A 26,548-nucleotide genomic window follows, 5' to 3' on the forward strand; every position below is an offset into this window, starting at 1 on the left:
TCCACACTGGATTCATGAATGAATTCAAGCAAACTTCATTACTAGTAGTTTTGTATTTGGCAAAGGTGTGAGACTGTGCCCATAGAGGTGCTGATTTGCTCCTCCTCCAGAGACCGGCCATTTTGAGCGGGCAGTGTTGGCCCCAGGAGAAGTATCAGCTCGTGTCTGTTAAGTCCCAGGGACTTTAGGGGTTTTTGTTTTTAAAGATTTTGTTTTTTTAAAAAAGAATTTTGAGAGCGAGTGAGCGAGACAGAGAGAACTGTTGAGGGAAGGGCAGAGGGATAGGGAGAAGCAGACTCCCCACTGAGCAGGGAACCCAACTTGAAGCTTGATCCCCGGACTCCAGGATCATGACCTGAGCCGAAGGCAGACGCTTAACCGACTGGGCCACCCAGGCGCCCCACTTCAGGGGTTTTGATAGAGTTAAACACTGTTTTTCCCGCACTAGATTCTAAGTAGAGAAAATATGTCATCCAACGTAAATGATGACTAGATCGTTTCTAATTGACAGTCCATAAGCATAACAATGTGAACCAGCCCCCAGAGCTGTGCAGCTCTTCTTGACATTTCCTTCCATGAAAAACCCTGTGCACTTGTGTTTGCCATGTACTGTTCTTGGCACTTGTGACCTACCAAAATCGATAGCATGCCTCACAGCTCTGTTTCTGGATGGTCCCTTTATCTCCCCAGGCCCCAAGTCCTCCTCTGCAAATGAGGAAGATGATCTATAACTTGTTCCAACCTATTCTTCCATCTCTAGAATATCCAATACATTAAGAGAAGGACTGGGCACCTGGGTCACTCAGTTGGTTAAGCGACTGCTTTCGGCTCAGGTCATGATCCTGGAGTCCCAGGATCAAGTCCCACATCGGGCTCCTTGCTCAGCAGGGAGTCTGCTTCTCCCTCTGACCCTTCCCCCTCTTGTGCTCTCTCTCTCTCATTCTCTCAAATAAATAAATAAAATCTTTAAAAAAAAAAAAAAAAAAAGGACTGAGTTGGGGTGCCTGGGTGGCTCAGTCGGTTAAGCGTCTGCCTTTGGCTCAGGTCAGGATTCCAGGGGCCTGGAATCGAGTCCCGTGTCGGGCTCCCTGCTCAGCATGGGGGAGGGGTGGTCTGCTTCTCCCTCTCCCTCTGCCCCTCCTCTCCACTTGTGCTCTGTCTCTCTCTCTCTCTCTCAAATAAATAAAGTCTTCAAAAAAAAGAGAAGGACCGGGTTAAAATCAGTTCCTCTAGGACTTGTAATGAGCACTGGGTGTTGTATGTAAGTAATGAATCACTCAATTCTATTCCAGAAACCAACATTGCACTGTATGTTAACTAAAATTTAAATAAATTTTTAAAAAATTAATGCCCCTAAAGAAACTCTGAAGTTTCTCTCATCTGAGGGCTAAGATGTACTTGACAATCACTGTTGTCTCAAAATTCTGTGAACTTTCTTTAAACATACACCTACCATATGTTCCAGCCATTCTTCTAGCTATTGACTCGAGAGAAATAAAAACATATCCACACAAAGACTTACACATGCATCTTTTTTATGCTAATATTATTCACTTTTTTATTGAAGTACACTTAACACAGTTACATTAGTTTCAGGTGGACAGCACAGTGATTCTACAAGTCTTTGGGTTAATGCTTTGCTCACCACAAGTGTCTCTGCCATCTGTCCCCATGCTTTACCGTATCACTGACTGTATTCCCTGTGCGGTACCATTTATCCCTGTGACTCAGCCCATAACCGGAAGCCTGTACCTCCCACTTCCCTTCATCCATTTTGCCCATCCCCCACATCCTCCGCTCTGGCAACCATCGGTGTACGGATTTGTTTCTGCTTTTTGTTCATTTTTGAGATTGTACATTTAAGTGAAATCATATGGTATTTGTCTTTGTCTTATTTCGCTTAGCATGATACCCTCTAGTTCCATTCATATTGTTGCAAATGGCAAGATCTCATCCTTTGTTATGGCTGCATAATATTCTATCGTGTGTGTGTGTGTGTGTGTGTGTGTGTGTGTGTGTGTACACATACATGCCATATCTTTATCCATTCATCTATCAATGGACACTTGGCTCCCTTCCATATCTTGGTCACTGTAAATAATGTTGAAATAATCATAGGGTGCATATATCTTTTCAAATTAGTGTTGTTGTATTCTTTGTGTGAATACTTCATAGTGGAATTACTGGATCATGTATTTCTATTTTTAATTTCTTGAGGAACCTCCATACTGTTTTCCATAGTGGCTACACCAACTTACATTCTCGCCAGCGGTGCACAAGTGTTTCTTTTTCTCCTCATCCTTGCCAACACTTATTATTTCTTGTGTTTTTTTATTTTAGCCATTCTGACAAGTGTGAGGTGATACCTCTTTGTGGTTTTCATTTGCATCTCCCTGATAATTACTGATGTTGGGCATTTTTTTCATGTGTCTATTAGCCATCTGTATATCTTCTCTAGAAAAAATGTCTATTCAGATCCTTTGCCCATTTTTAATTGGATTGTTTAGGGGTTTTTTGATGTTGAGTTGTATAAGTTCTTTATATTTTTTGGGTTATTAATCCTTTATCGGATATGTCATTTGCAAATATCTTCTCCCATTCAGTAGGTTACCTTTTCATGTTGTTGATGGTTTCCTTTGCTGAACTTGCACATGAATATTTACTCACAATAGCCCCAAACTGGAAATAACCTAAATGCCCATTAACAGATGAATGAATGAGTAAAATATAGTATATCCATACAATCAATGTATTACTATTTAGCAATAAAAAGGAATAAGCTACTGATACATGCAACATGAATGAATCTCATTAGCCTGAATGAAAGAAGCCAGACATAAGAGTACATGGTGTATGATTCCATGTATGTAAAATTCTAGAGAATGCAAACTATTGTAGTGACAAAAAACATTTCACTTGTTGCCTGTGGACTGCAGAAGGGTACAAGGGCTCTTTTGGTGGTGAAGGAAATATTGTGTTTTGACTGTGATGTTAGTTTCATGGGTATATGCAACTGCCAACATTCATCAACTTGTACACTTCAAATGGACAGAACTTATATGTAAATCATTTCTCACAGGTACTAGGGGAAATTTTTTGTAAGCTCTTGACTGTTAAAGAAAATACATAATGGTCAACAGATAAGTTTTGTGGGGCTATGATATCAAAAAAAGGGTTAATAATCTTAAAATATTCTGGAAAACCCTTTAATTTCTGGGTAGCAGATATGAATTTGTAGGGAAAATTTTTATCTTCTGGTTTCAGGTAACCCCCAGAAAAAGGACTGCCTTGGGGACTAAGCAGGGTCCTGGGCTGGTTGAGCTTTGCTCACTCTCTTTCTCCAGCTTTCTGTGGATTCCTGAGAATAGCTGGCTCAGGAAACAAAGGCAAGCAAGGGCTTGGTGGCGGGCAGTCTCCTGTCTTTTTGCATGTCAGGCGTCTTAAAACCAATTTTCCTTCACTCTGACTTGAGTGGGGAGATTCCACTCTACTTTTTTGAAACTAGAAAGCTGTAGGCCACATTCTTCCTTTATAGGCCACTAGGAGCGACGTATTTTAGTTGGCTCTACATACAGAGTCATGGGATGTGAGATTTGTAAAGAACCTCAGAGACTGTCCTGGCCAACTTCCCAAAGGAAGAAGCTTCGGCCCAGAGAAGGTAAGTGACTGGTACAAGCGGACACAGCAAGAGCAGGGCTCCCAGCCACTGTCTTCCAAGTTCTCTTGGCTTCATATTATGCCAGCTCAGGACTCGCTGAGGAAGTGCAGCTCGAGATCTCTGGCTGTCAAAAGCTAGGTCCTAAACCCAAGCACGTAGCTTGCTGCACTATTTTTAAAAATGAAAACTGTAAAATGGTTGGATTGTAGCTCCAAGAAAGGCGGCAGAATGTCACTTCTGACCTAATGTGAGGAAACGTAAGGATCAGACCTCAGCTTGGGAATGAATGAGAGGCATTTATGATTATTGTAGAACTTGGCAGCAGTAACAAAAGCCTGTTCCATGGTGGAAATGACCGTGTTAAATTTCCATTCTTATTTGCATTTATAAAAGTAAAATAAAATTGTTTCTTGGGTAGGAACATTGTGACTGGAAAATGCGTCTTGGTCATTATTGCTCCTTTCACTCTTCATATATTTTCGCTTGATGGCTATTTAAATAGCAGATATTTTATACAGAGAGAACATTCATCACAACAGCAGATTGTTTTTTTGGAAAGTAGTTAAATTTTATTTAATTAACTTTTTAGATTTTTTTTTGTTAACACATAATGTATTGTTTGTTTCAGGGGTACAGGTCTGTGATTCATCAGTCTTACACAATTCACAGCGCTCACCATAGCACATACCCTCCCCCATGTCCATCCCCCAGTTACCCCCTCTTCTCACTCCCTTCCCCTCCAGCAACCTTTAGTTTGTTTCCTGAGATTAAGAGTCTTTTATGATTTGTCTCCCTCTCTGGTTTTGTCCTGTTTCATTTCTTCCTCTACAACAGCAGATTCTTGAAGTTGAATCAGATTCTTCCAATGAAGCAGCCCCTGCCTGGGAGTCAATTAGACCTTTCTGGAAGCTCCACGAACAGTCCAGCACAGCTCTAGATCCTCCGGTTTGGCAGGCCCAGGCTTCTCCTCTCGCATCGTGCCCGTCAGTGCCTGGGCAGCAGTGGGGTGCGGGCGGCTGAGAGTCCCATGCCGTCCGGACAGTGCCCTTCATGCTGGTGCCGCTCTGGGGCAGACAGAGACGTGTCAGCTGTGTAACTCAGCAGTGGTCTTGATTCGGATCGCTTGCTATGCTGGACACAGGTTTTGTTCTTCACCCAGACTGCCCAGAATAGAAATGGCAGAATTTGGCAGAATGGCTAGGATGGAAACTTCAGGAAGAAGACGTCAGGTTGTTAGAATCCCCCTAAGCTGAAGAAGCCGCATCAGCATTCCCTGCCTCTGTGAGGGGACTCCCAGATGACCACACGATACACTTCCCAGAGGTGGCGACGGTGGTGAGATAGCCCTTCCCAATGGTTTTATTTTCTGTGCCACTTTGTCTTGCCCGGGGTGGGCATGCTGTATCATGACTGCAGCGAAAACCTGGTGTGTTTCAGACATGCTGGGCAGCGTGGACGAGCCACACTGGTGTCCAACACCTCCCACTCCTGAGCACTGTGAGGGCAGAGACTTGGTCTTCTTGCAACCTATTTCCACCCCCTCACATTGCAGATACCTGTATGTCCGCAAGGACACATCATCAGCATGTAGTAAATCCTGCTAAATGACAAAATGACTTGTTGAGCAAGTGGATAATGAAAGTAACTGACCTTAAATGTGGACTATGCCGATCATTGTACTAATGATGCAAGAAATCACTGAAAACACTGTGGGAGAAGAACGGAAACGTTTTCTAGAAAACCCAGTAATGACCAGAATAGATCTGTCACTTTTTTCATGTGTATTAGATAACCATGCAGAATTGAGGTGGGTCCTTGAATGAATATTCTCTGCTTCACCTCCTCTAATCCTTTGATTTGAAATCATTCCTATCATTGAGGTCAAAGGTGTTTGGGGCATCTGAACTGGATAATTAATTTTCTCCTCCCATTTTCTCTTTATTAGTTATAAAGGTAGCCTTTTGCTTACCTAAGAAGCAGGTGGATAGGACTGTTATTTCAAGTCACTTTTATTTTTTATTTACTATTTTTAACTTTTTTTTTTAAGCCGTCTCCACACCCAGCATGAAGCCCAATGCAGGGCTTGAACTCAGGACCCTGAGATCATGACTTGAGCTGAGATTGAGAATCAGATGGTTAACCAGCTGAGCCACCCGGGCGCCCCATTTATTTACTCTTCTTTAATTAGCATACCAGCATGCTCTAGTGTGTCCCCTCCCCCCCTCCCCTTCTTTTTTCTCTTTCTCTCTCTCTCACTCTTTCGGACAGGGGTAGGGGTAGAGGGAGAGAGAGAGGGAGAGAGTCTCAAGCAGGCTCAACGCCCAGCACAGAGCCTGACGTGGGGCTCGATCTCACAACCCTGAGATCATGACCTGAGCCAAAACCAAGAGTCAGATGCCTGACCGACTGAGCCACCCCCAGGTGCCCCTAGTGTCTCTTACCTTTAAAGAGGTTCACCTTTAGGGGCGCCTGGGTGGCTCAGTCGTTAAGCGTCTGCCTTCGGCTCAGGTCATGATCCCAGAGTCCTGGGATCAAGCCCCACATCGGGCTCCCTGCTCGGCAGGAAGCCTGCTTCTCCCTCTCCCACTCCCTCTGCTTGTGTTCCTTCTCTCGCTGTGTCTCTCTCTCTGTCAAATAAATAAATAAAATCTTTAAAAAAACAAAAACAAACAAAAAAAAACAAGTTCACCTTTAATCCTCAGAGTTATTTTTTCTTTTTCACCAAAAAACTCTGAAAAAATTGTGTACTCACAAATTAGCTCCACTTCCTAACTTTCCGTTTGCTCTTCAGACTTCTCCACTCTGGCTTCAGCCCTGCCTGCTCCACCAGAATTGCGCAGTAACCTCCATGTCACCCATGCTAGGAGCATTTCTGAGTCCTCATCTGGCTGGCACACTCCTCACAGGACCATCTGAGAATCCTTCTCTTGTACATGAAAGAAAACCCAGCTCAAACTGTAGTAAACAAAGGAGTAAGTTTCTTGTATTGTTTTTATAAATAATTTGCTCCTCTCCACTTCTTTTTTTTTTGCTCCTCTCCACTTCTTTCTACTCCCAGCATCAATCAGATATTGGATTAGCCGAATTAATCCTCTAATTATATTTTCTATTGTTCATCTCCTTAGCCGTTTATTTGACTCAAAGAGTTCCTGGCCTCTATCTTTTAAACCATGTATTGAATTTGTAGTGTCAGCTGTCATGGTTTTTGTTTCTAAGTGTCATTCACTGTTCTCAGAATATTCCTTTTTATTGTGATACATTCTTGTTTTATAGATGTAGTATTTCACCTTCTTTTTTCTGATAGAAGTAATTTTTCCCTCCTAGTCTCTTGTCTGTTTTCCAAGAATTACCTTCTTTAGTTTGTTTTTTGGTCTTTCTTCATTGTGTGGAGACTTCATTGTGATTCTAAGCAGTCTGTTCACATCCTATAGTGAAACCCTGGAGGCTCTGGGGTGAGGGAGGGAGGAAGGCTGGCTGGCAGGTGGCTTTGCGGGTACGTTGATTGGGTGGGAGGCCTGCTTTGTCATTTGGTAACTCTCCATCCCTCCCCACATACAAATATCAACGTGGGATGGTCTTTTCTCTGTGGCCATTTAGTTTCTCCAGAGAGGGATCTTTCAGACTCCTCTGGGAGGTGTAGATGCCCAGCCAAGGCCCATCTCAGAACCAGGCAGGAGAAAGCAGCCAGGGGCCTCCGGGTTTCGAAGGTAGATTGTAACTTAACCCTACAGTGTTCACCATTCCCCCTGCCTTCCTCTTGTACCTGCTCTTAGAGTCCAGATCTTCTCTGGCTTGTTTATTCCAGAGAATAAACCTCTAGTGTCTTGAAATGGGAAAGGAAGGTCCAGGGAGGTGGGGGATCTGTTGTTTCTGTTGGGAGACTTTTCACCTCTCTCCTTTGCACCCTTATACCTCATCCCCACCTTGCAGGGAACACAGTACCTCCAAGTGCCAGGCCCCTCAGCCCTTGGCACACTTGTCAGTACTTACTGCAGACTCTCAGGTCAGCTCCCTCCACTGTTAAATCATTACTTCCTGTGCATCTTGCAGTCACTGACATTTTTTGTCCATAATTTTCTCTTTTGTTTTTTATTCCTTTACTGCCATGTTAGGGATTTAGGAGGATTTGGCAATAAAAGCATGTTTCAATCCACCATATTTAACTGAAAGTTCTTTGTATTCTTTATATTTTTGGATATTTTGATTCTTTAGGATTGCATTTCTGCAGAACGTCAGAAAATAGAAATTCTGCATTTTTTCAGTTGCACCCAATTCTCTCTACAAAAAGTAAACATGAAGGTAAGGTTTTTTTTCATTGTTAATATAAAATGTTGCCTATTGCATATTCATTTTGACATGTGAATGAAATTATGTTCTATTAATGAAGGAAATACATATGATCATCGCTGCTTTTTAGATTGTCCAGGAGCAATCTATTCTAATCTCAGATGTTCTTGCTTCTAAATCACTCAAATCTTTGTGGTTCTTTCTGAGAAATTTTGGCAACATACTTCGGGAGAATAGTAATAGCTAACGTGTACATATGTGCGAGGCACTCTTCTATTTAATCCATGTAACAACCATATGAAGTAGACATTGTCTCCATTTTACAGACGAACAAACTGAAGCACAGAGAAGTAATTTGTCCAAATTCACACAGCTCTACCAGATGTCTCGAGTCCTTGCAGTTAACCACTATGCCGTGCTATGTTGCAACATCTTTTTATTTAATGAACATTTTAAAGCTCTTCCCATCTACTTCCTCAAAGGAAACTCACAATATTAAAACACCAAGAAGGAGAGTTTCACACATACACAGACACACACAGCAAATTAAAAGGAGCAAAGAACGGTGTAGACCAGAAATTTGAGATGAGTTGTTTTTTCTGTTGGAGCACTAAATTTGTTCTGATTTCCTGGCAACTAACGAAAAAAAGTGAAATGTTAGATTATATTGTTCATTGTTTTGTAGAGCAAGCATGCAAATTACTTTGCAGAGAAAAGTTTTTGGCAACTGAATTCTAGAAGCAATTTCTAGAATTCTAATAAAAGAACTATATTAGTGTTTTTAAAAAATCTTTTTTTATGGTGAAATGTAATACTTAGAAAAATACATAAACATAAATGTATAGCTCACTGAATTATTGTAAAGAGAGCCCCACCTAACCACACCCTTGTCAAGAAATAGAAGCCTCACAGCCCGGAACACAAACATTACCATTATCATCATTTTTATGGCAATCATCACTTTTTTTTTTTTTTTTTTTAGTTTTATTACCTAAATATCCTAAACACTATGGTTTAGTTTTGCCTGTTTTTTAACTTAATATGACTGGAATCACATATTCTTTTTGGCCTCTGTTGCTCAACTTTGTCAGTGAGATTCATGCAAACTGGTCTGTAGAGCTGTATTCATTTTTATTGTTCTCCTGCACTTTACTGTCCTGCATTTTAGGAATATACCACAGTTTGTCCATTTATCCATAGATGGACATTTGAGTTATTCTGGTTGTTGGCTATGATGGAGAATGCTGCTCTAAGCATTCGTGTGTAGGTCTCCAGACTGAAGTGTGCATATTTTAGCCAAGTGTCACAGGGTGAGCACAGACCCAACTTTTGTAGATGATGCTTAGCAATCTTCCAAAATAGTTGTACCTATTACAAAATAGCAGTATACCACTACTAGTAGTGTCTGAAAGTTCTTTTCTATATTTTTGTGAACACTGGAAACTGTCAGTCTTTCAAATTGTAACCACTCTTGAGGGTGCACTGGTATCTTACTTTGGTATAGTGTTCTCCTTATTGCTATTGAGGTAGACCACATCAACCATTTGAATCTCTTCGGTGAATTAACTGCCTACTCAGGTCTCATGCCCAGTTTTCTACTGCATTGTCTGTCTTCTTTTCCTTGACTTCTCAAGTTTTTAAACAATGATAGTTTTTATAAACTTAATTTTTAGCTGTTTGATACTAGTATATAGAAATTCTGTTGATAATAAAATACTGAATGTTATCAAGCAATTCTTACGAAAGCGGTCTTAATTCAATGGATATTTTTGGGTTTTCTACATACATAACCATAATACCTGCCAAACAATGTCTTTTCTTTCTTTCCATCCTTCACCTTTTCTTTTTCCTGCCTAACTGCAGTGTTAGTACCTCTGATACAGTAGCAAAAGAAGTTGTGACAGAGGGAATCCTTGTCTTCTTCAGTCTCAAAGGAGGTTCCGTTTTCTTGTAGTGTATGAGACTTCTCTGTTTGCCACTAGAAAAGAGAAATATTGGAGCAATTTTTATGGACTTTTCACTGCATCAGGCTGAAAGTGATGCTTATTACTGCTTCTTCCATTTCATTGGTCAGAACTAGTTATGTAACTCTTCTAACTGCATGGGTGCTAGCAGATGTAGGGGGAATCAGTGAATTATCTGATTAGCATGACTCTGATGGAGCATAAGGTGGGATCTACTCAAGGAAGGGTGGGAAGTCCTCCTGAGGAGATGATACCTCAAGTGGGAACCTGAAAGATGATGTATCGTTTCCTAGGACTGCTGTAACAAAGTACTACAGACAGGGGGCTTAACCAAAAGAAATTTATTGTCTCACAATCTTCGGATGCTAGAAGTCCAAAATCAAGGTGTCAGCAGGGTTGGTTCCTTCTGAGGACCTTGAGGGATCTGTCCAGGCCTCTCTCCTCGGCTTGTAGATGGCCATCTTTACTGTATGTCTCTCCACATTACCTTCCCTCTATGCATGTTCGTATCTAAATTATTCCATTTATAAAGATACTAGTCATAGTGGATTAGGCCCACTCTAATGACCTTACTTTAACTTGATTACTGCTGTAAAGAACGTATCTCCACATTCTGAGGGTTAGGACTTCAATATAAGAACTTAGAGGAGACAGATAAGTTGGTCATAGTAAAAAAGAGAGGGAGAACAATTCTAGAAAGAGGACAGTTCGCATAGGTCCTAAGATAAGAGATTATACATATGGCTAGAGCTCAGTAAGCCATGGGCCTGGTAGGAAGGGTCAAATCACATCCAGCCTTGGAGGCAGACCATAAGCAGACTTGAGATTTCATTCTAAGTGTAATGGAAAGCAACTGGAGGGTTTTGTGCAGGAGAGAGATGTGATCTCACCACTTTGTGGGTGGAGAGTAAGTTGGAAAGAGACAAGAGTGGCAATGGAAGGATCATTTAGGAGGCCAGTGCAGTAGTCTAGTTGAGAGGTGGTTGTCTGATAAGGGTAGTAAGGGACAGAGAAAGCAATGGAAGGATGCCAGATATAAAGTGGACCTAGGCTTCATAGAACTTGGAGAATTGGATGTGGAGGGTGAGGGTGAGAAAGGCAGCAAGGAGAACTTGCAGGTTCCTAATTGCAGAACAGGATGAACTGTGGAAGATGGGCAAACCTGGGAAAGGTTGGGCTTGGGTTTCGATGGGTGGGTCCAGGGCACCATTTTGGACATGTTATGTTAGAGATATGCTTGGGGCATCCAAATGAAGAGACCATCAGGCAGTTGAATACATAAAGATCTAGTGTCCTGAGAAGAGGTATAGGCCAGAAAAAAACCTAATTGGGCATCATCATAACAGATGTCATTTAAAGCCATGGAAAAGAGTGAGACTAACTAGGAAAAGAGTCATGAAGAAAGATTAGAAATAGGTATTTATTTCTACACCTCACCCATCCCTGAAAGCTGAAGTATAAAGTCGTCGTGCTTGTATCTAATGCAGTGAATGCATTGCCGGAGTTGGTGAGGTAATACGTCGAGGTGTTGCCTTCTGATGATTCAACATAATGTAATACCAAAGCTTAGGTAACATCAGAGAAATTTATAGTTGACATTAGAAAACCTTTTAGAGCAAGTGCTGGGTCACAGTAAACTTATGGTTGCACTTTATGATGGTCCTTGGAAGTGCTGACAGAAGAGGCAATAGAGTTAACATTGTTTCAAAAATTGTGGAATTGACTGTATACTTGCCCAGGAAGGCCACCCTACTTCTGAAAAGAGGTAGGTCACAAAGTGGCCTACAGGGAAGACCAAATAATTTTTTTTTAAAGATTTTATTTATTTGAGAGAGAGAACAAGCAGGGGGAGGAAGAGGGAGAAGCAGACTCCCCGCTGAGCAGGGATCCCAACGTGGGTCTCAATCCCAGGACCCTGGGATCTTGACCTGAGCCGAAGGCAGACGCTTAACCGACTGAGCCACCCAGGCGCCCCAAGACCAAATAATTTTAAGTAGATCTGAACTCCTAGAACACTTGTACGTTTACTCAAAAATCCCAAAGGTTTTGGTCTTTCTTTAAGCATGAAAAAGATTATTTTGGCCTACAACATGTCTAGGATATTGATGCCAACTGGACTACTTCCACCATAGAACCACAGTATGGCTTTTTCATAATGTAATTTTGAATAAGATTATGTCACGATATGCCCATGATGGCTACAGGCATTAAGTTTCTGCCTGTCTTCTTACTCTTCTCCCAAGTCCCTTAATGATGTTAATTTATTCTTCTAGCTTAAGTGTATATTCACACACTGTACCACACACACAAAATTAAAAAAAATTCAGAGTAGGGTTTATATTGTTCTAAATCATTCATAAGAAGTTTTAGGAGTAACTATATGATTGATTCCTGCCAGACTTCATTCTTTCCATTAAAAAAGGATTACAAACAACATAAGGTTTCTTGTAGTTTGCCAGTCTTTCATCATCACTGATGACATACACAAAGCGTCTGTTGATGGGAGGTGTTCAGCACCCTTGGGGATAACTAATTGTTCGTGGTAGTGAACTATTCCAACAGAAATTGGCCAGTGGGTTTAATTGCTGTTAAGGCTTTTCTTCAAAATCCATATTCATAGACTTGCAATGACTTGATTAAAGCATTATTAATTAATTTGATTAAAGCAATTTTTAATATTATTTCAATATAAAGGGCCTCCAGATCAGGTCGATATAGCAAGACATTTACTGAGGGTTGAAAGAACTTGAACTGGCCAGTCACTGGGAATGTTGTAGCTCCAGAAGCATCTGAATAGAAAGAAGTTGCTGAGGGGGTACCTGGGTGGCTCAGTCAGTTGAGCGTCCGCCTCGATTTCAGCTCAGGTCGTGATCTAGGGGTCCTGGGACAGAGCCCTGTGCTCAGGGGGGACATCGGCTTACGGATTCTTTCTCCCTCTGCTCCTCCCCCAACTTGTGCGTGCTCTAATAAATCTTAAAAAAAAAAAAAAAGGTTGCTGAGGCTGAGTCCCAGCTTCTGCAGCTTGGAGACTTCACTGGAAGTGAGACAGGTAACTGTGTAGGCATATATTGTGTGGGGATAAAGATGTTCCTGACTCCCCTTGCAAAAACTGCGGTGTGGGGACCAAGTTTCCTCCATCTACACCGCCTGTTAGCCCTGTGACTAACCATAATTACTTACCGTCTGTAACGGACTTTATTTGAATTTACATCTTGATGTCTTTGATACTTTGTTTTTATACTTCTTGAAAATTTTTATTGAATTTCTCTAGCACATCTCAACACAGGAGACTCGGGTCTAGTTATAGCCTAGAATGAGCTCTTTTCAAGACCGTCTAAAATTAAAGCTGAGCACTTGGATCTTACAGGGTTAAGAGTGAAGTTGAAGTTGCTGTGGGCAATGATGGAGGGGTTAAACCAAAGCTGCTGGACAATTTAATACCTAAACCCTTTTATTTCTCGCTCTGCCTCAAATGATGAGTAACATTTATAGAATCATGACGATTAAATCAGATTATGTAATTCCTCTTACATCTTAAAACTTTCTTATTCCCCTAATTCCAGTGTTCTAAGGATGTTGACACACGGGGGTGGGGGGGTCATGATTGCCCATGTGCTTTCCAAATTAACATTCAATGGATGGAATTTAGATGGTGTTGACAGAAAAGCATTTTAGGCAGACACGTGTGCAGGTGGAAAGGCATGAGATGAGCATGTGAAATGGAGATACTACAGCTAAAGGCTTAGAAAGGAGACCAGAGTCTGCTCACAGAAAGCCTTGTCCATCGGTGCATGTTTACCCTCGCCAGTGTGGAGGCAGGAAGTCCAGGACCATACTGGCTGCACTGCAAGCCTGGCCACTGGAATTAATGACAGGGATGAACATGAGATCAGAGATGCTTAATGGCCTGGCTCTATGGAGTCATTCACAGCAACAGCCGAGAGTGGATAGAGGGAGGCACGAAGGAGGAAGGAGGGCAAGAAGTAGGCGGCAGCTGTGATTAGAGGACAGACCCAGTATGAACTCGGGGAAAATGAATGGGTCATCACCCTGTTAGACGTTAAGCAGCTGACTGCCAACTTCAGAGAAATAGGAGAGCGCGCAACTGGTAAGCAAGAGGATCTTGTGAATGGGCAAGATTATTGGTGGAGAGAGCTGGAGAAAATGCTAACAGCAAGGAACAAAGTTTTTGATGAGCAACAAAGTTGTAGGGTCTCTATGGAAAGGGTATGAATGTAGTAACTTGGCAGAGGGACAGAGTGCTTGGGAAGTAAGATCAAACTTCACTGTCAGAATGTGATGGAATGTTGGTATTTTTGCACCAAAGAATTCTAAACCTCTCCCAAACAGCTTCCTGTAGCAAAGAACTCATGAGGTTTTCATCCAGCTTATGGAATTCAGCAAGGTCAGGATGAATGACAGTTGTAAAGGAGTGAGGAATTCTATCAGGCCTAGATTTCCAAGAGATTTTTTTTTTACCTTAGTAAAGATGGCTAGTCCAACAGAGAGGTTACCCAGGGAGGCTATCCTAAGCCAACCACACCCTGACTTCGTAAGGGTGAACTAGGTACTAGGATTCTTCTGAAGTACTGTGTTGAGAGTTGTATTAATATATCTAAGTTTAATTCAGAGATGATATTCTGCCAGTTTGGCTAGATCTCCTCTTATTAAATCCAGTCTCTAAATTCTCGTAAAACCATCTAGTAATCAAAGCCTTCTGGCTAGTTTCAGATTTATTTGCAGAGGGAATACATAGAATTAATTTCTCCCTTGGGAGAAATTTCTCACTTCTTAATACAGAATCCTGAAATTGGCAAAGTACCAAATCCCACTGTGTTCAGCCCATCATTTTATAAATGATGGCTTGGGGGAAGGAAGAAATAAATTATTTAATACCAGGCTGTGAACTTTCTCACACAGGAACTAGATAGCCCCAGTAATAAAAAAATCAGAAACAAAAATTCTGTTATCTAAGGGAGCAAAAGTGATTTGAACTGCCCAGGGAGAGATGGAACTGGAGCCCTTACTTGGGGACTGAGCAGCACCTGGGACCCGCCCTTAAACGTGTGCCTCCTGTATGTTGGGGGCTGTATCAAGTCAGCATCGGATAAGGGGAGCTGCTGGGTTCCGGTGAAGCTAGTCCTCCTATGTTTAAGTGTAGAGCCAATAATCTCAAATTTAAATAGTCACAGATGGCTTGCTAAAATGAAAGGCATTTAAAGACCTTCCAAATTCTGGAAGTCAACATCGCCAAACTATGTGGGGATAGCTACACAGACAACATGAATAAGGCTTTTATTAGCATAAATTCGGCAACTGTTAAAATACTTCATTATAAATAGTCAGGAAGAGGCAGAAGTACAAGGGTAGACAGTCTCCGAAGCCTGTTCATAATGTTATAGCAAATTCACAACTTGCTGTGCTCCTTCTATTTGAAACAAAGTGACAATATCTACCATCACTGCTATTTTAAACAAAATGAAGTTAACTCAATAAATATCTTTTTATTAAAGAAAAAAAGGAATATTGTTAAGCACCAAAACTTTATGTTGTTACATTGCATGTACAAGAAGAGAAAGTGATTGCAATACTTGCTGTACAAGTACTTAACTCTGAAGTCATGGTGTAAAAAACATGAAAATACAAAGCAATACAATAATTACAACGCAGAAAAGTTGCACTAAAGAGCAAAAGGCAACAGTCAAAACAATTATTGGAGATTTCAGAGTATTGCTATAAATGCCTGCTTAGTTTTTTCTTTGTACTTTTAATACTTTAGAATATGAATGGAGCATATTTAAGTATTGTAAATTTGCAAGGAGTTGGCATTTACAATACACTGTGCACACTTCCGTTTAATGTACGGTGTTAAAGCCTCTTTAAAAGCCAAGCACAATGTGCTAGTGTTTTGCTTCTACCATTATAATATTGCACAAAGCTAGTAAATGGTGAATTGGTTTGCCATTGTAATTTTCACTTAACCAGAAAGGCTAAAAAACATGTCAGTTTCAGTAGCCCTAATGGGCTTTTAATCATGCAAAATGATCTGTAGCCTTCGATTTTTCACAAACTATATATTATGGTTTCACACTTGGCAAGACATACAGTACGAGAAACTCAACGAGACAGTGGGGATTCTGTCCAAGTTAAAGAAGTCAGAAGTCACTGTCTGGGTGGTATTTTCTATCCCTCTTGGTTCACAACTGAAGGGAAAATGCCATCTTGTGACCATGAAGACTTCTTAAAACCAATATAATTAGTACTGGGAAAAGCTAGAATAACTTGTTACACTCTTGGATAGTTAACCATAGAACATGCAAGTTAAAAAAAAAACAAAAAACAAAAAAAAAAACCCCAAACTTCCCTTGTTAAAATTCACCTCTATAACCAACACCCATACCTTTGTGTATACATATAAAAATGACTTTCCACGGTCTTTCCCCTCCACCCTTAACTCCCCCAAATTGAGCCACCCTTAGTTATACCTGACTTTTTAAAAAACCAACAAAAAACTTTCCCTTAACTCTCAAAACAAATGACTGCTTTGAGATTCAATGTGAAATAGCATTGATGAAATATTTATTATATGTCAACCTCCGAGGTATTTTCTGTACATGCACCTTAACAGTGGCATAATAAAAATGGGGAAAGGGAAAAACATTTATAAATTTGAATTCAATCAATCAAACCCCTCAAATACCAAGCTGCACATTTATATTTGTGGGTAAAACAGAATATTTTAGAGTGAACGTATCTTCCAAATAACCCAATGGGCAAACATGTCATACACGCGCACACACATACAGAACCCCGATTCCCTCTCACCCTTAAAAAAAAAACTGTTTACATACATGATAGTTTAGGCAGCAATATAAACTCATTTTGTAGGAAAAACTTTTAAATTAGACTATAGGATGAAAAATACCATTGCTTCGACTTACAAAGCAATTAGGCAGAGATCCCTCTTTATGTGCTTTAACTAAAGAGCACTTTGCAGCAAAGTTCAGAAGTAACTACTGAATTGTTCAGTAGCACTAAATAAATGCAATATGCTCCAACAGTAAGGTGCTTCTACTCTCTTACCTCTTCCATCTGGAATATATCTTGCTGGTCAATCCTCTAACACTAAGCATAGCTCTTCTTGTATGCTAAGCTATAAATGTGAAATAAAATCTGTTTAAAATGCACATTTAACTTTATATTATCATTTAAATTCAGTGCAAGAATTAGGTAAAACTTGTTAAGGTTTCTGCTCTCATTATCAAATGGCTGCATGTTAATGCGTCTGCCACGGTTTTTAAATGTTTTACAGCTGTTCAAAACGATTTCTTACAAATAACCTGGTAATAATGTATATGAAATCTGAACTCCCTGATAAGGCCTTTAAGGGACCCCTTACTATAGTACTTTACAGGTTGGTATCTGATACGATGTGCATACTAAATAAATTATAAAGGTTAAAAAAAAAAAAACAAAAAACCCAAAACTTTGTATTTAGTGGAAGAAAAAACTTTCCTTAGGCTAAGACTAAACTGACTTAGGCACTGACTTAAATTTATACACAAACTCAATGAATGCAATTAAAAAATGGAATCTTAAGGAATGTATAAAATTAAATTGTGTTAATTGTACACTGGTCCCATTCCAAACAGAGGATGCTGCCTGTTCATTTTTGTTCCACTGATACGAGGTTTAATTCTTAGTGCCTGCTATGGCCTAAGTATGCCTCAGAATTTAACACATTTTATGGCAAAGTGGCCATGCCATATGTTACCAAAAATTGCTACACAGTTCAGCCTTGTAGAAACAAGGATTTTTGCCCCCTCATTTTACTCAGTAAATCAAAGTGCAGAAAATTCCCTATGGTTTCATGCAATGAGGAAAACCCCACTTTCCCACTGGAAAATACTATACCTGGTCAACATTTACGGCTGCATCTAAATTTGCTTAAAAATACACGTTAAGAGATCTTTCAGTTCCACAACGAACAACTAGGGAATGATTGTTTTTATGCAGCTCACAAACTCAAAACCTATAAAACATATATCAAGTAAGCAAGACAATTGCTCATCTTTTAAAAATCCTCTTTAGCCAGGAATTTCATCACACTGCCTCACCACAGTACCACCCAGATTTGAGATTAGGAATACCTTTTCTATATGTACCACATTGGTTATATACACAGCATTTTGACTGTAAGTGGGAGAACTATTTAAAAATGGCATTCGAGTGAGCAGTAATCTTAACCTTAAAATATCCTCAAGTTATCTCTTTCCCTATTTAAAATCTATTAGTCGAGACCAGATTGGTAAATGAACTTCTAAAGTGATTCAGCACAAACAAGCAGCTGTTTGTGTATTCTTATGACAGAAATGACACATTGAGATATAACTCTCAAATATTTTAAACCATATAAATAGTATGGGCAAGTTTGGAACTTGAAATGTGTGATCATCTGTAACTACCATCCTAATTAAATATATTAGAATTTAATATTAAGAGCAAAGACACTCATTTTTTTTTTAAGGGCGGGGGGGGAATTTAACCATGCTTACAGAATTGTTGGGTTCCAAACTGCATTAAAATTAACATGAGGAGGGCACCTGGGTGGCTCAGTTGGTTAAGCGACTGCCTTCACAGCTCAGGTCATGATCCTGGAGTCCCGGGATCGAGTCCCACATTGGGCTCCCTGCTCAGCTGGGAGCCTGCTTCTTCTGATCCTTACCCGCTCTCATGCTCTTTCTTTCTCACTCTCTCTCTCAAATAAATAAAATAAAATCTTAAAAAAAAAAAAAACAATTAACATAAGGAAAAAAATTAACTTGAGGATTCAACTGGTAATCTCATCTTGGACAAGTGGACTGTACTTATTTGAAATTTTAACACTGTGAGAACTCCAAAGGTGGATGATCTGCAGTAACTTGTAATTCTGTGCAAGTAGGAATCTGAATCTTCAGGATGGAAAATAGGTGTGGTGGAAGAAGTTTATTTAGCAGAGAGTAAGTATAGCTGGTTTTAAACGAGGGTTTGCTTTAACCTACTCATCATCTTCAAGTGAGATAATCTTCATGAAGTGCCACAGTGGGATGTACTCCAGAGTTTTGGATGCACCCCCAAAAGGGTTCACATGAGTCTGGACCCCCTCCAGAGTACTACAGACTTAGAGAACATGCTTCTGGAAGACAAATCACAGTACCCATTTATAAGTGAGCCTGTTTTTTAATGGAATCCCAGCTGTAACACTAAATGGGGAGCAAATTCCTGACATATAAAAGTTCTAGTGCTTTTGCTGTTAATTTAATGTTAAGTTCTCCTGTATTTTTCTAAATATCAATGAATGAAAAAACAAACTTATTCATAAGCATCCAAAGGCTTAAAACTGATACATGATTTTTTTAAGGTTTGCAAATTTGCTTAAACTTTTTTTTTTTGCCAAATTATATTAATCAAACCAATCATTATTTTGGTTGAAAAGCACGCTTCAATGCTTTACTGAAGGAAACGTATACTTTTCTCCTGAAGGAAAATTCCACACCCACCTCCCCCATTGTGGGATAAAGATTAAGTCTCTATACTAGATATATATTTTAACCTTCCAAGATAAGATATAGGAATAATACAACAAGAAAACTAATGTATTGTGAAAAAACTGTGCAAAAGCTCCTACTCTCATCAATAAACAGAAAATTTTCTCCATAATTATTTTAAAGGAAATACATCTTAAAGTGACAAAGGTGTAAGCATGTTTTATCTCTTCTGAAAAACTAATTCATATACATTGGAGGGCTTTTACTCTGGGACTGCTTTCTGGGTCTAGGCCAGAGAAATGCCTCGGAAGAAATAAAGTTCTTTTTGGTACATCAGTCCTTACTTAACTCCCTTCATATAAAGGCCAACATCTGTCTGATGCAGAATTACACTCTACAGAATACTACAGACTGAGTCTGCCATATCTACCTTCATTCAAGCCCACGACACTCCTGCTGAGAATTCATAATGGCTCCATTCATATAAATGTGCCCTTCAGGATGCCATTATGGCAAACTCAGCACCTGGAACTACATACGTATGTTTTAAAAGGTCTACTAACAGTAATAAAGGCGCTCTCCCCAAATTCCACTCAAAACATGTGAAGATAGTGAAATGCTAGCGAAGGAGGCTTTTCTGCCTGTCTACTTTCTGCATATTTGTAGAGCACACTTCACTGTGGAGCATAAAAAGAAAAACTTAAATGGTGCATGTTAAACAGACTTAAGATCTGCATCCCTATTACTGAATTCTCATTTTTGATTCTCAATAGGAAAGTCATGTTGAATTACACTAATCAAGCAATCGTTCAAACAAAAGGACTAAAAATAATCTGAAATATTATCAAGTTACAAAGTATTGCTTTTCATAAACAAAGCTGCACATGAAATTCAAACTATTATAAATTCACAATTATGAAGAGCTATTTAAAAGCATGGAAATTTTTACTTCAAAACCTTACAAAGTGTGAGAGTATGTGGTCTTTTAAAAATATGCCATGGTAAATGTGTCATGTTGTGGTAAACACATTAGATGTATCTCCATGGTTATAGATCTTTTCAGATGTTGAACATCTTTATGAAAATTCCTTTGGAGATGAGTAATGTGGAAATTTTCAGTGCATTTCCATCTGATTCTTTCCAATTCCTGTCCTATAGCTATCATGATAAACTTCTTTTTCAGAGTGTCCGACTATTTATACAAGCTGATATAGAAGAAGCTCTGTGTTTTCAAGCAAAGGACTATTCAGTGCACTTAAAGATGGATTTCAAAGCAGTCCCAATACAGCTCACAGTAGGTCTCTGTCAACCCGGTGTTCTTCCAACTCAGAGCAACCCCTAGCTTGACTGGCCACTACAAGGATGTACATGGGTGGACAGGAAGGAAGGGAAGGTGCTTAAAAAACCAGGCATCTCTGGAAGGCCTTTTCTTCATTGCATCAGAAGCATTGCACATCTAAAACTCATGTTAACCACCAATATTGGAATGACTGGAAAAGCGATAACTTGCCAATTGTGCTTCCATTTTTTCATACCACAGAGCCAACACACTTTGCATCTAACGGAATCCAGTTGGGAAATCACACATTTAAAGTTTTGTTTTCCAAAAAAATCTTTGATCTTCAACTGTAGGTGTTTTTTCTTTCTGTTGAGTCACCTGTTTACAAACAAAAATATACAGTGTATTAAAAAATATTGACTTATTAAAGACAGTGTGGTCTTTTAAAAATATGCCATGTTAAATGTATCCTGTTGTTGTAAACACATGTATGTTCCCACACAACTTTTGCAGTATCTGGCACTGGTATTTCTTACAAATGGCCATTTGTAAAGATAGTATATAAGAGACATGTTTTAAAAAATGCGTTTGTATTCTTAAAGCAATAAAAATGGAAACAAAATAATTAGAATACAACTTTCAACACTCAGAAGGTTGTATGTTAGATTCACTTTTATTCCTTTTACTCTAACATGTCAGAACTATACAATAAAAAGGACCAAATACAATCTAAAATATCAGCCTCATAAACGGCCAGTCTATTAAGAATTAAATGATATTTTAAAAATTCATGAGGAAGTGAGTTTTTGTTATACTGACATGTAGAGGACAGGATTAGTACCGGTCTTCACAGAGATGTTTTAGCTAAGTTCCAGAATAGTTGTGTTCGAGATCTATGGCTTACACACTGCACCGGAGCACTTATATGAAAAACCTACTTGGCAGATAAAAAGGAACATGCACATAAATCAAGTCCTAACTTATGTTATTATAGTTCTGCATTATCTGATACTGCAGCTACGTGTGGCTTTGGAGCACTTGCAATGTGGCTAATGTGACTGAGAAAGTGAATTTTTAATTTGATTTAAATTAAAATCTGAAGCAGTATAAAATATTTCTCCATTAAATGCAATTTTATTGTTTTGCTAGGACATTTCAACTTTAACCACTGAATACTTAGCATCCAAATTGAGATGTGCTACTAAATATAAAATACAAACTGGATTTTGAAGACTCAGTAAAAAAAAATAAACTACATCGTGGATTTTTTATACTGATGGGATGTTGAAATATACTATTTTGGATGCATCATATAAAATAAAGTATTACTGAAATCAATTTCGTATGTTTCTTTCTAGCTTTTCAATGTGACTATAAAAACTGTTTTAATCACATCTGTGGATCATATTGTATTTCTATCAGTGTCATCATAGTTACTTCTTAACTTAGAGGAACCCACAGAAAAGAAATTAGAAACTAAATATAAAGTCTATATAATTATATGTATTTACTTATGTTTAGAAATTTCCTTCCAGGACACTATTACCTATGGCTGTTTCTGAGAAGAGTCTTATTATTATTTTGAAAGATTTTATTTGTTTGAGACAGAGAGAGAACCCAAGTGGTTGGGGGTGCAGTAGAGGGAGAGGGCGAAGCAGACTCCCCGCGGAGCAGGGAGCCCGATGCGGGGCTTGATCCCAGGACCCAAGATCATGACCTGAGCTGAAGGCAGAGGCTTCACTGGCTGAGCCACCTGGGCACCCCACTGAGAAGAGTTTTAAAGGAAGACAAGGCAGAAGAGGAGATACTCACTTTTTATTTCATGAAGTTTTGAGAAATTACTTTTTTTTTCTGAAGAGCTAATTAATGATTTAAAATCCTCAAGAAACGGATTTGTAATAGAAAATAAAATCATAGACCTGTTAGCCATGTGTAGCGAAGCATCTAAAAGTTCAGTCTTAAAAACAATTCCCCAAGACCACATACAAGGCAGTGAGAATAGCCCCTTTATCAATGCCTGCTCAGATTGGTGGGGTTACAACTAGTCCATGGTTTGCTTCTGGCATAGGGTACAGTCTGTTTTTTATACGTAACTTTGCAGATATCTCAGCTCGTGTGTTTTCTGGGAGTATTTCACTTTTCTCTCAACATTATTAATACATATGCCAGCCATAAGTAATTATCAGCCAAAAAATTATTTTTAGGCAATTTTCAAAATGGTATTCATTGTGGACATATTCTTAACACAGCTCTAAGGGTAAATTAGCAGCCAAAAGCTAAAAATAACCACCCAAGCACTTGAACATATGAACTGCTGCTGCCATGTCTACATGTTGGGCAGGATCTGGTGGGATGGGTGAAAACAAACGGAGATGATGGGCTGGTCTGAGCAAGTGCTGGTGGGCCATGTACTCCAACTGGGCTACTGCAGGCAGCTGTAACCAAAAGACGAAAACATTTATTGAAGGCCCAACTGTGGAGTTAACTAATCAGTGCCTAAGATGGTAGTTTTAGACATAGGCTTAGAAGCTCACTGAGAAGCTCCAAGCAAGAGACAAGCGGATAGGTAACAAGCACCGTGAAGTGGCAGACAGTGTGGAAGATTCCCAGTCAGACACCCTGAATCCCTAGACATAGTCGCATACTGAGTACACACACTAATATATTTATATCTTCTACAAAGCATAGTGTACAAAGGTATAAGCACAAATGGTTTGAAATTAATCTGGGATCCAAAAACACTGGGTCCTACAAAGTGATAATTAGGGCCTCTCTAAGTAGAGGAAAAAGGGATACCAACAGCCCAGTGCCAGGCAGCACAGTGCTGCTACTGAATGCTAGCTGGAGCGCACTAAAAAAGGTAATACATGACCACTTATCGAGGGGAACGCGATTTTTCACCCCCCCTTTTTGTTAAAGCTACTGATTAGTGCAGATGCTGATGGGGAGAGGTAGGGATGAGAGCACTGTAGAAGAACATCTACATTTTCCTGATGGATCCATGCCCAAAAGGAGCATGTAAAATTGCTTTTAGTAGTATTTTATTTGATATATCCCAAACAGTATCTTTCAACATGTTAGTAATATAAAAAAATTAATGACACAGTTTTCCTTTTTTTGGTTTATGTCTTCAAAATCTAGATGTATGCCTGCATATACATCAGATCTGAATATTCCGTCAGAATCCATGGGAGTGAAAGCCAAGAATCTGCATTTTTAATAAGCTCCCCAGGTACTTCTATGATCAGGCATGTTTAAGAATCACTTTGCTAACAAGTAAGTTTATTATTCTTTTACCTACTTCCTTCCCAGGGCTATCAGTCTCCCTTCCGCCCCCCCCCAACTTTTGGTGAATGTTGTAAAGCCCATAGAAACAGTCCATCAAGAGAGCATAAGATACTTAATAGAATATATGGGCATATTTGCATTACAGTTTGCACAAGTTGTAACATTTCAGTTAGGACTACTATCAATTCTATATTGATATGCTATCTTTACTGACTGTATTTAGCATAATTTGTGCCATAGAACTATAATTAGCTTACTAAAATGTGGTCAAGTAAAAAACTCTATTACTTTAGAAGAACCCCAAATGTGTTACCAGTACCCACAGGTGTACTCAGTAAGATATGCATACACTTACTACGTATTTATTATATTAGCTGCAATTTTATTTGTATCATGCAGTAACTATGATAAGCCTTAAAATGATAAACCTTCATTTTATAAGCTTAGAAAGCTAAATAATCAGACGATGCAATAATTTTTCTAAACTGATCTCAGAAAATTCCTTTGTAGGCAGCTAAGACGACACCAAAATTCAATATACGTAAGTTTGTACCTGAAATACTTTAGTCAGAAAAGACCTTTTCTGTATTTATTTTTAAAGATGTTATTTGTCAGAGAGAGAGCACAAGCAGGGGGGGAGCGGGAGAGGGAGAAGCAGGCTCCCCGCTGAGCAGGGAGCCCGAGCAGGACTCGATCCCAGGACCCTGGGATCATGACCAGAGCTGAAGGCAGACGCGTAACCCAGCCACCCAGACGTCCCGCCTTTTCTGTTTTTAAAACAAGAAATAAGACTGTCACTTTACTGAGATAAGACTACCCTCTTTATTTGGGCTATAGCTATACTGTAGAAATTTTTAATGAGCAGGATATAAACACAGCATTTACATAACACTATTTTTGAAAAGTGCTTTACTGTTAAGTTTCTAGAAACTACACAAAACCTGAAGTTCATAAATCTATGGTCTATGCTATAACTGAGCTGTATAATAAATAATAAACCTCATCAATAAAATCTAACAGACCTCCTCATCCAATAGAAAAGCTGTATTACTGATGCTACGAAAGAAAATAGGACCATTTACTTGTTAGTTTTCCCAGTCTGTGCAAGGCAAAGCTTCCTCTTCATCCTCTGACTCAGGGGACGCTTCTTTGATTCTTCTAAGAGCTTCATGGATGCTTCGTGTTAGAGGGTCTGTGTCAGGCAGAAGTGTGAAGGATTCTCTCAGAACTTCCTTCTGTACCTTCTTCAATTTTACCCCTTTCCTGATTTGTGCCAAGATATTATTACTATCATCTTCATCAGGAAAAGGAGGTAGAGTTCGCTGTTCAACCTTTTTCAGATGAAAACTACCACGCTTCAAGGAAGCTAGCACCTCATCCATGGGTGAGCTCACTTTACAAATGAAAGAGAACAATGACAGTTAGGATCATGATTAGAGTCCAGCTGGCAACCTCTAGACTTTAGGACTGTGTTAGCCAAGAACACTGAAAACAATATGGACCATGAAGTTTGGACTGAAGGTTTCCCAGAAACACATGGGATCCCAATTAATGCTTGCACAAACAAAGCCACAACACCCAGACTCCAATTCCAAGTTATTATTTCTATCATTTCCCATGTGAGAGAAGCAAGCAGATTGGGAGCTGAAGGTGCTCTTTGGGAATATAATGGGTGAGACTCCCAAAGGATTTCCACAATGTACCAGCTCAATCTAAATTCAGACAGCAATTGAGTTACAAATGTAATTTTAAAGAACTAAGTTTTGATTCACTATGGTGATTTATTTTTTTTTTTAAAGAGGTTTTTTTTTTTATTATTAAGTAAACTCTATCCCCAACGGGGGGCTCAAACTCATGCCCCTGAGGATCAAGAGTTGCATGCTCTAATGACTGAGCCAGCCAGGTGCCCTGACTACAGTGACTGTTCTGGTTTTTTTCCATTTAGTTGTTTTACATATAAAATTCTACTCCAGTTATGGTAAGAAATATTTTACAGTATGGTCTCTCAGATTAAAATTTAATATGCACATTGTTTTATATAATATTCTCCCAATGAAAGCTATGGACCAGGATTATTCTGTTCTTTTCAAAAACAGCTTTATTAAGGCTTACCGGACATGCAATAAATTGTATATGTTACTCCCCATCCTTCCTTTTTTTTTTTTTAAGATTTTATTTATTTACCCGACAGAGAGAGACACAGCGAGAGAGGGAACACAAGCAGGGGGAGTGGGAGAGGGAGAAGTGGGCTTCCCACTGAGCAGGGAGCCCGATGCGGGCCTCGATCCCAGGACCCCGGGACCATGACCTGAGCCGAAGGCAGACACCCAACGACTGAGCCACCCAGGTGTCCCCTTCCTTGCTTTTTTGTACAAAGAGTATACCAAGGCCCTCCATAAATATGTGACCAAATGTTACATGGTCCTGCCAACGTCATCCTAGTGTGACAGTCCTGCCCAGCTGGCTTACTTTCTCTGGTGTGAATACCTTCCTTGTATTTCCTAGGTTTAAAATCAGATTTTATTTTAAACACAGAAGGAACCAC

General features: G+C 39.5%; 1 protein-coding gene across 1 annotated transcript in view; it reads right to left on the reverse strand.

Annotated features, from left to right (window-relative positions):
• Positions 1 to 18,659: 18,659 nt before the first annotated feature.
• Positions 18,660 to 26,548, reverse strand: part of JMY (junction mediating and regulatory protein, p53 cofactor) — a 94,028-nt gene continuing 86,139 nt past the window's right edge. The window contains 2 exon segments of the mRNA XM_032404125.1: positions 18,660 to 21,093; positions 25,086 to 25,396. Of these exon segments, the coding sequence (XP_032260016.1) occupies positions 25,089 to 25,396 (308 nt within the window). The 3' untranslated portion in view covers positions 18,660 to 21,093; positions 25,086 to 25,088.

This window comes from Phoca vitulina, unplaced genomic scaffold, assembly GCF_004348235.1.
Source record: "Phoca vitulina isolate PV1807 unplaced genomic scaffold, GSC_HSeal_1.0 scaffold6, whole genome shotgun sequence".
Lineage (NCBI taxonomy): Eukaryota > Metazoa > Chordata > Mammalia > Carnivora > Phocidae > Phoca > Phoca vitulina.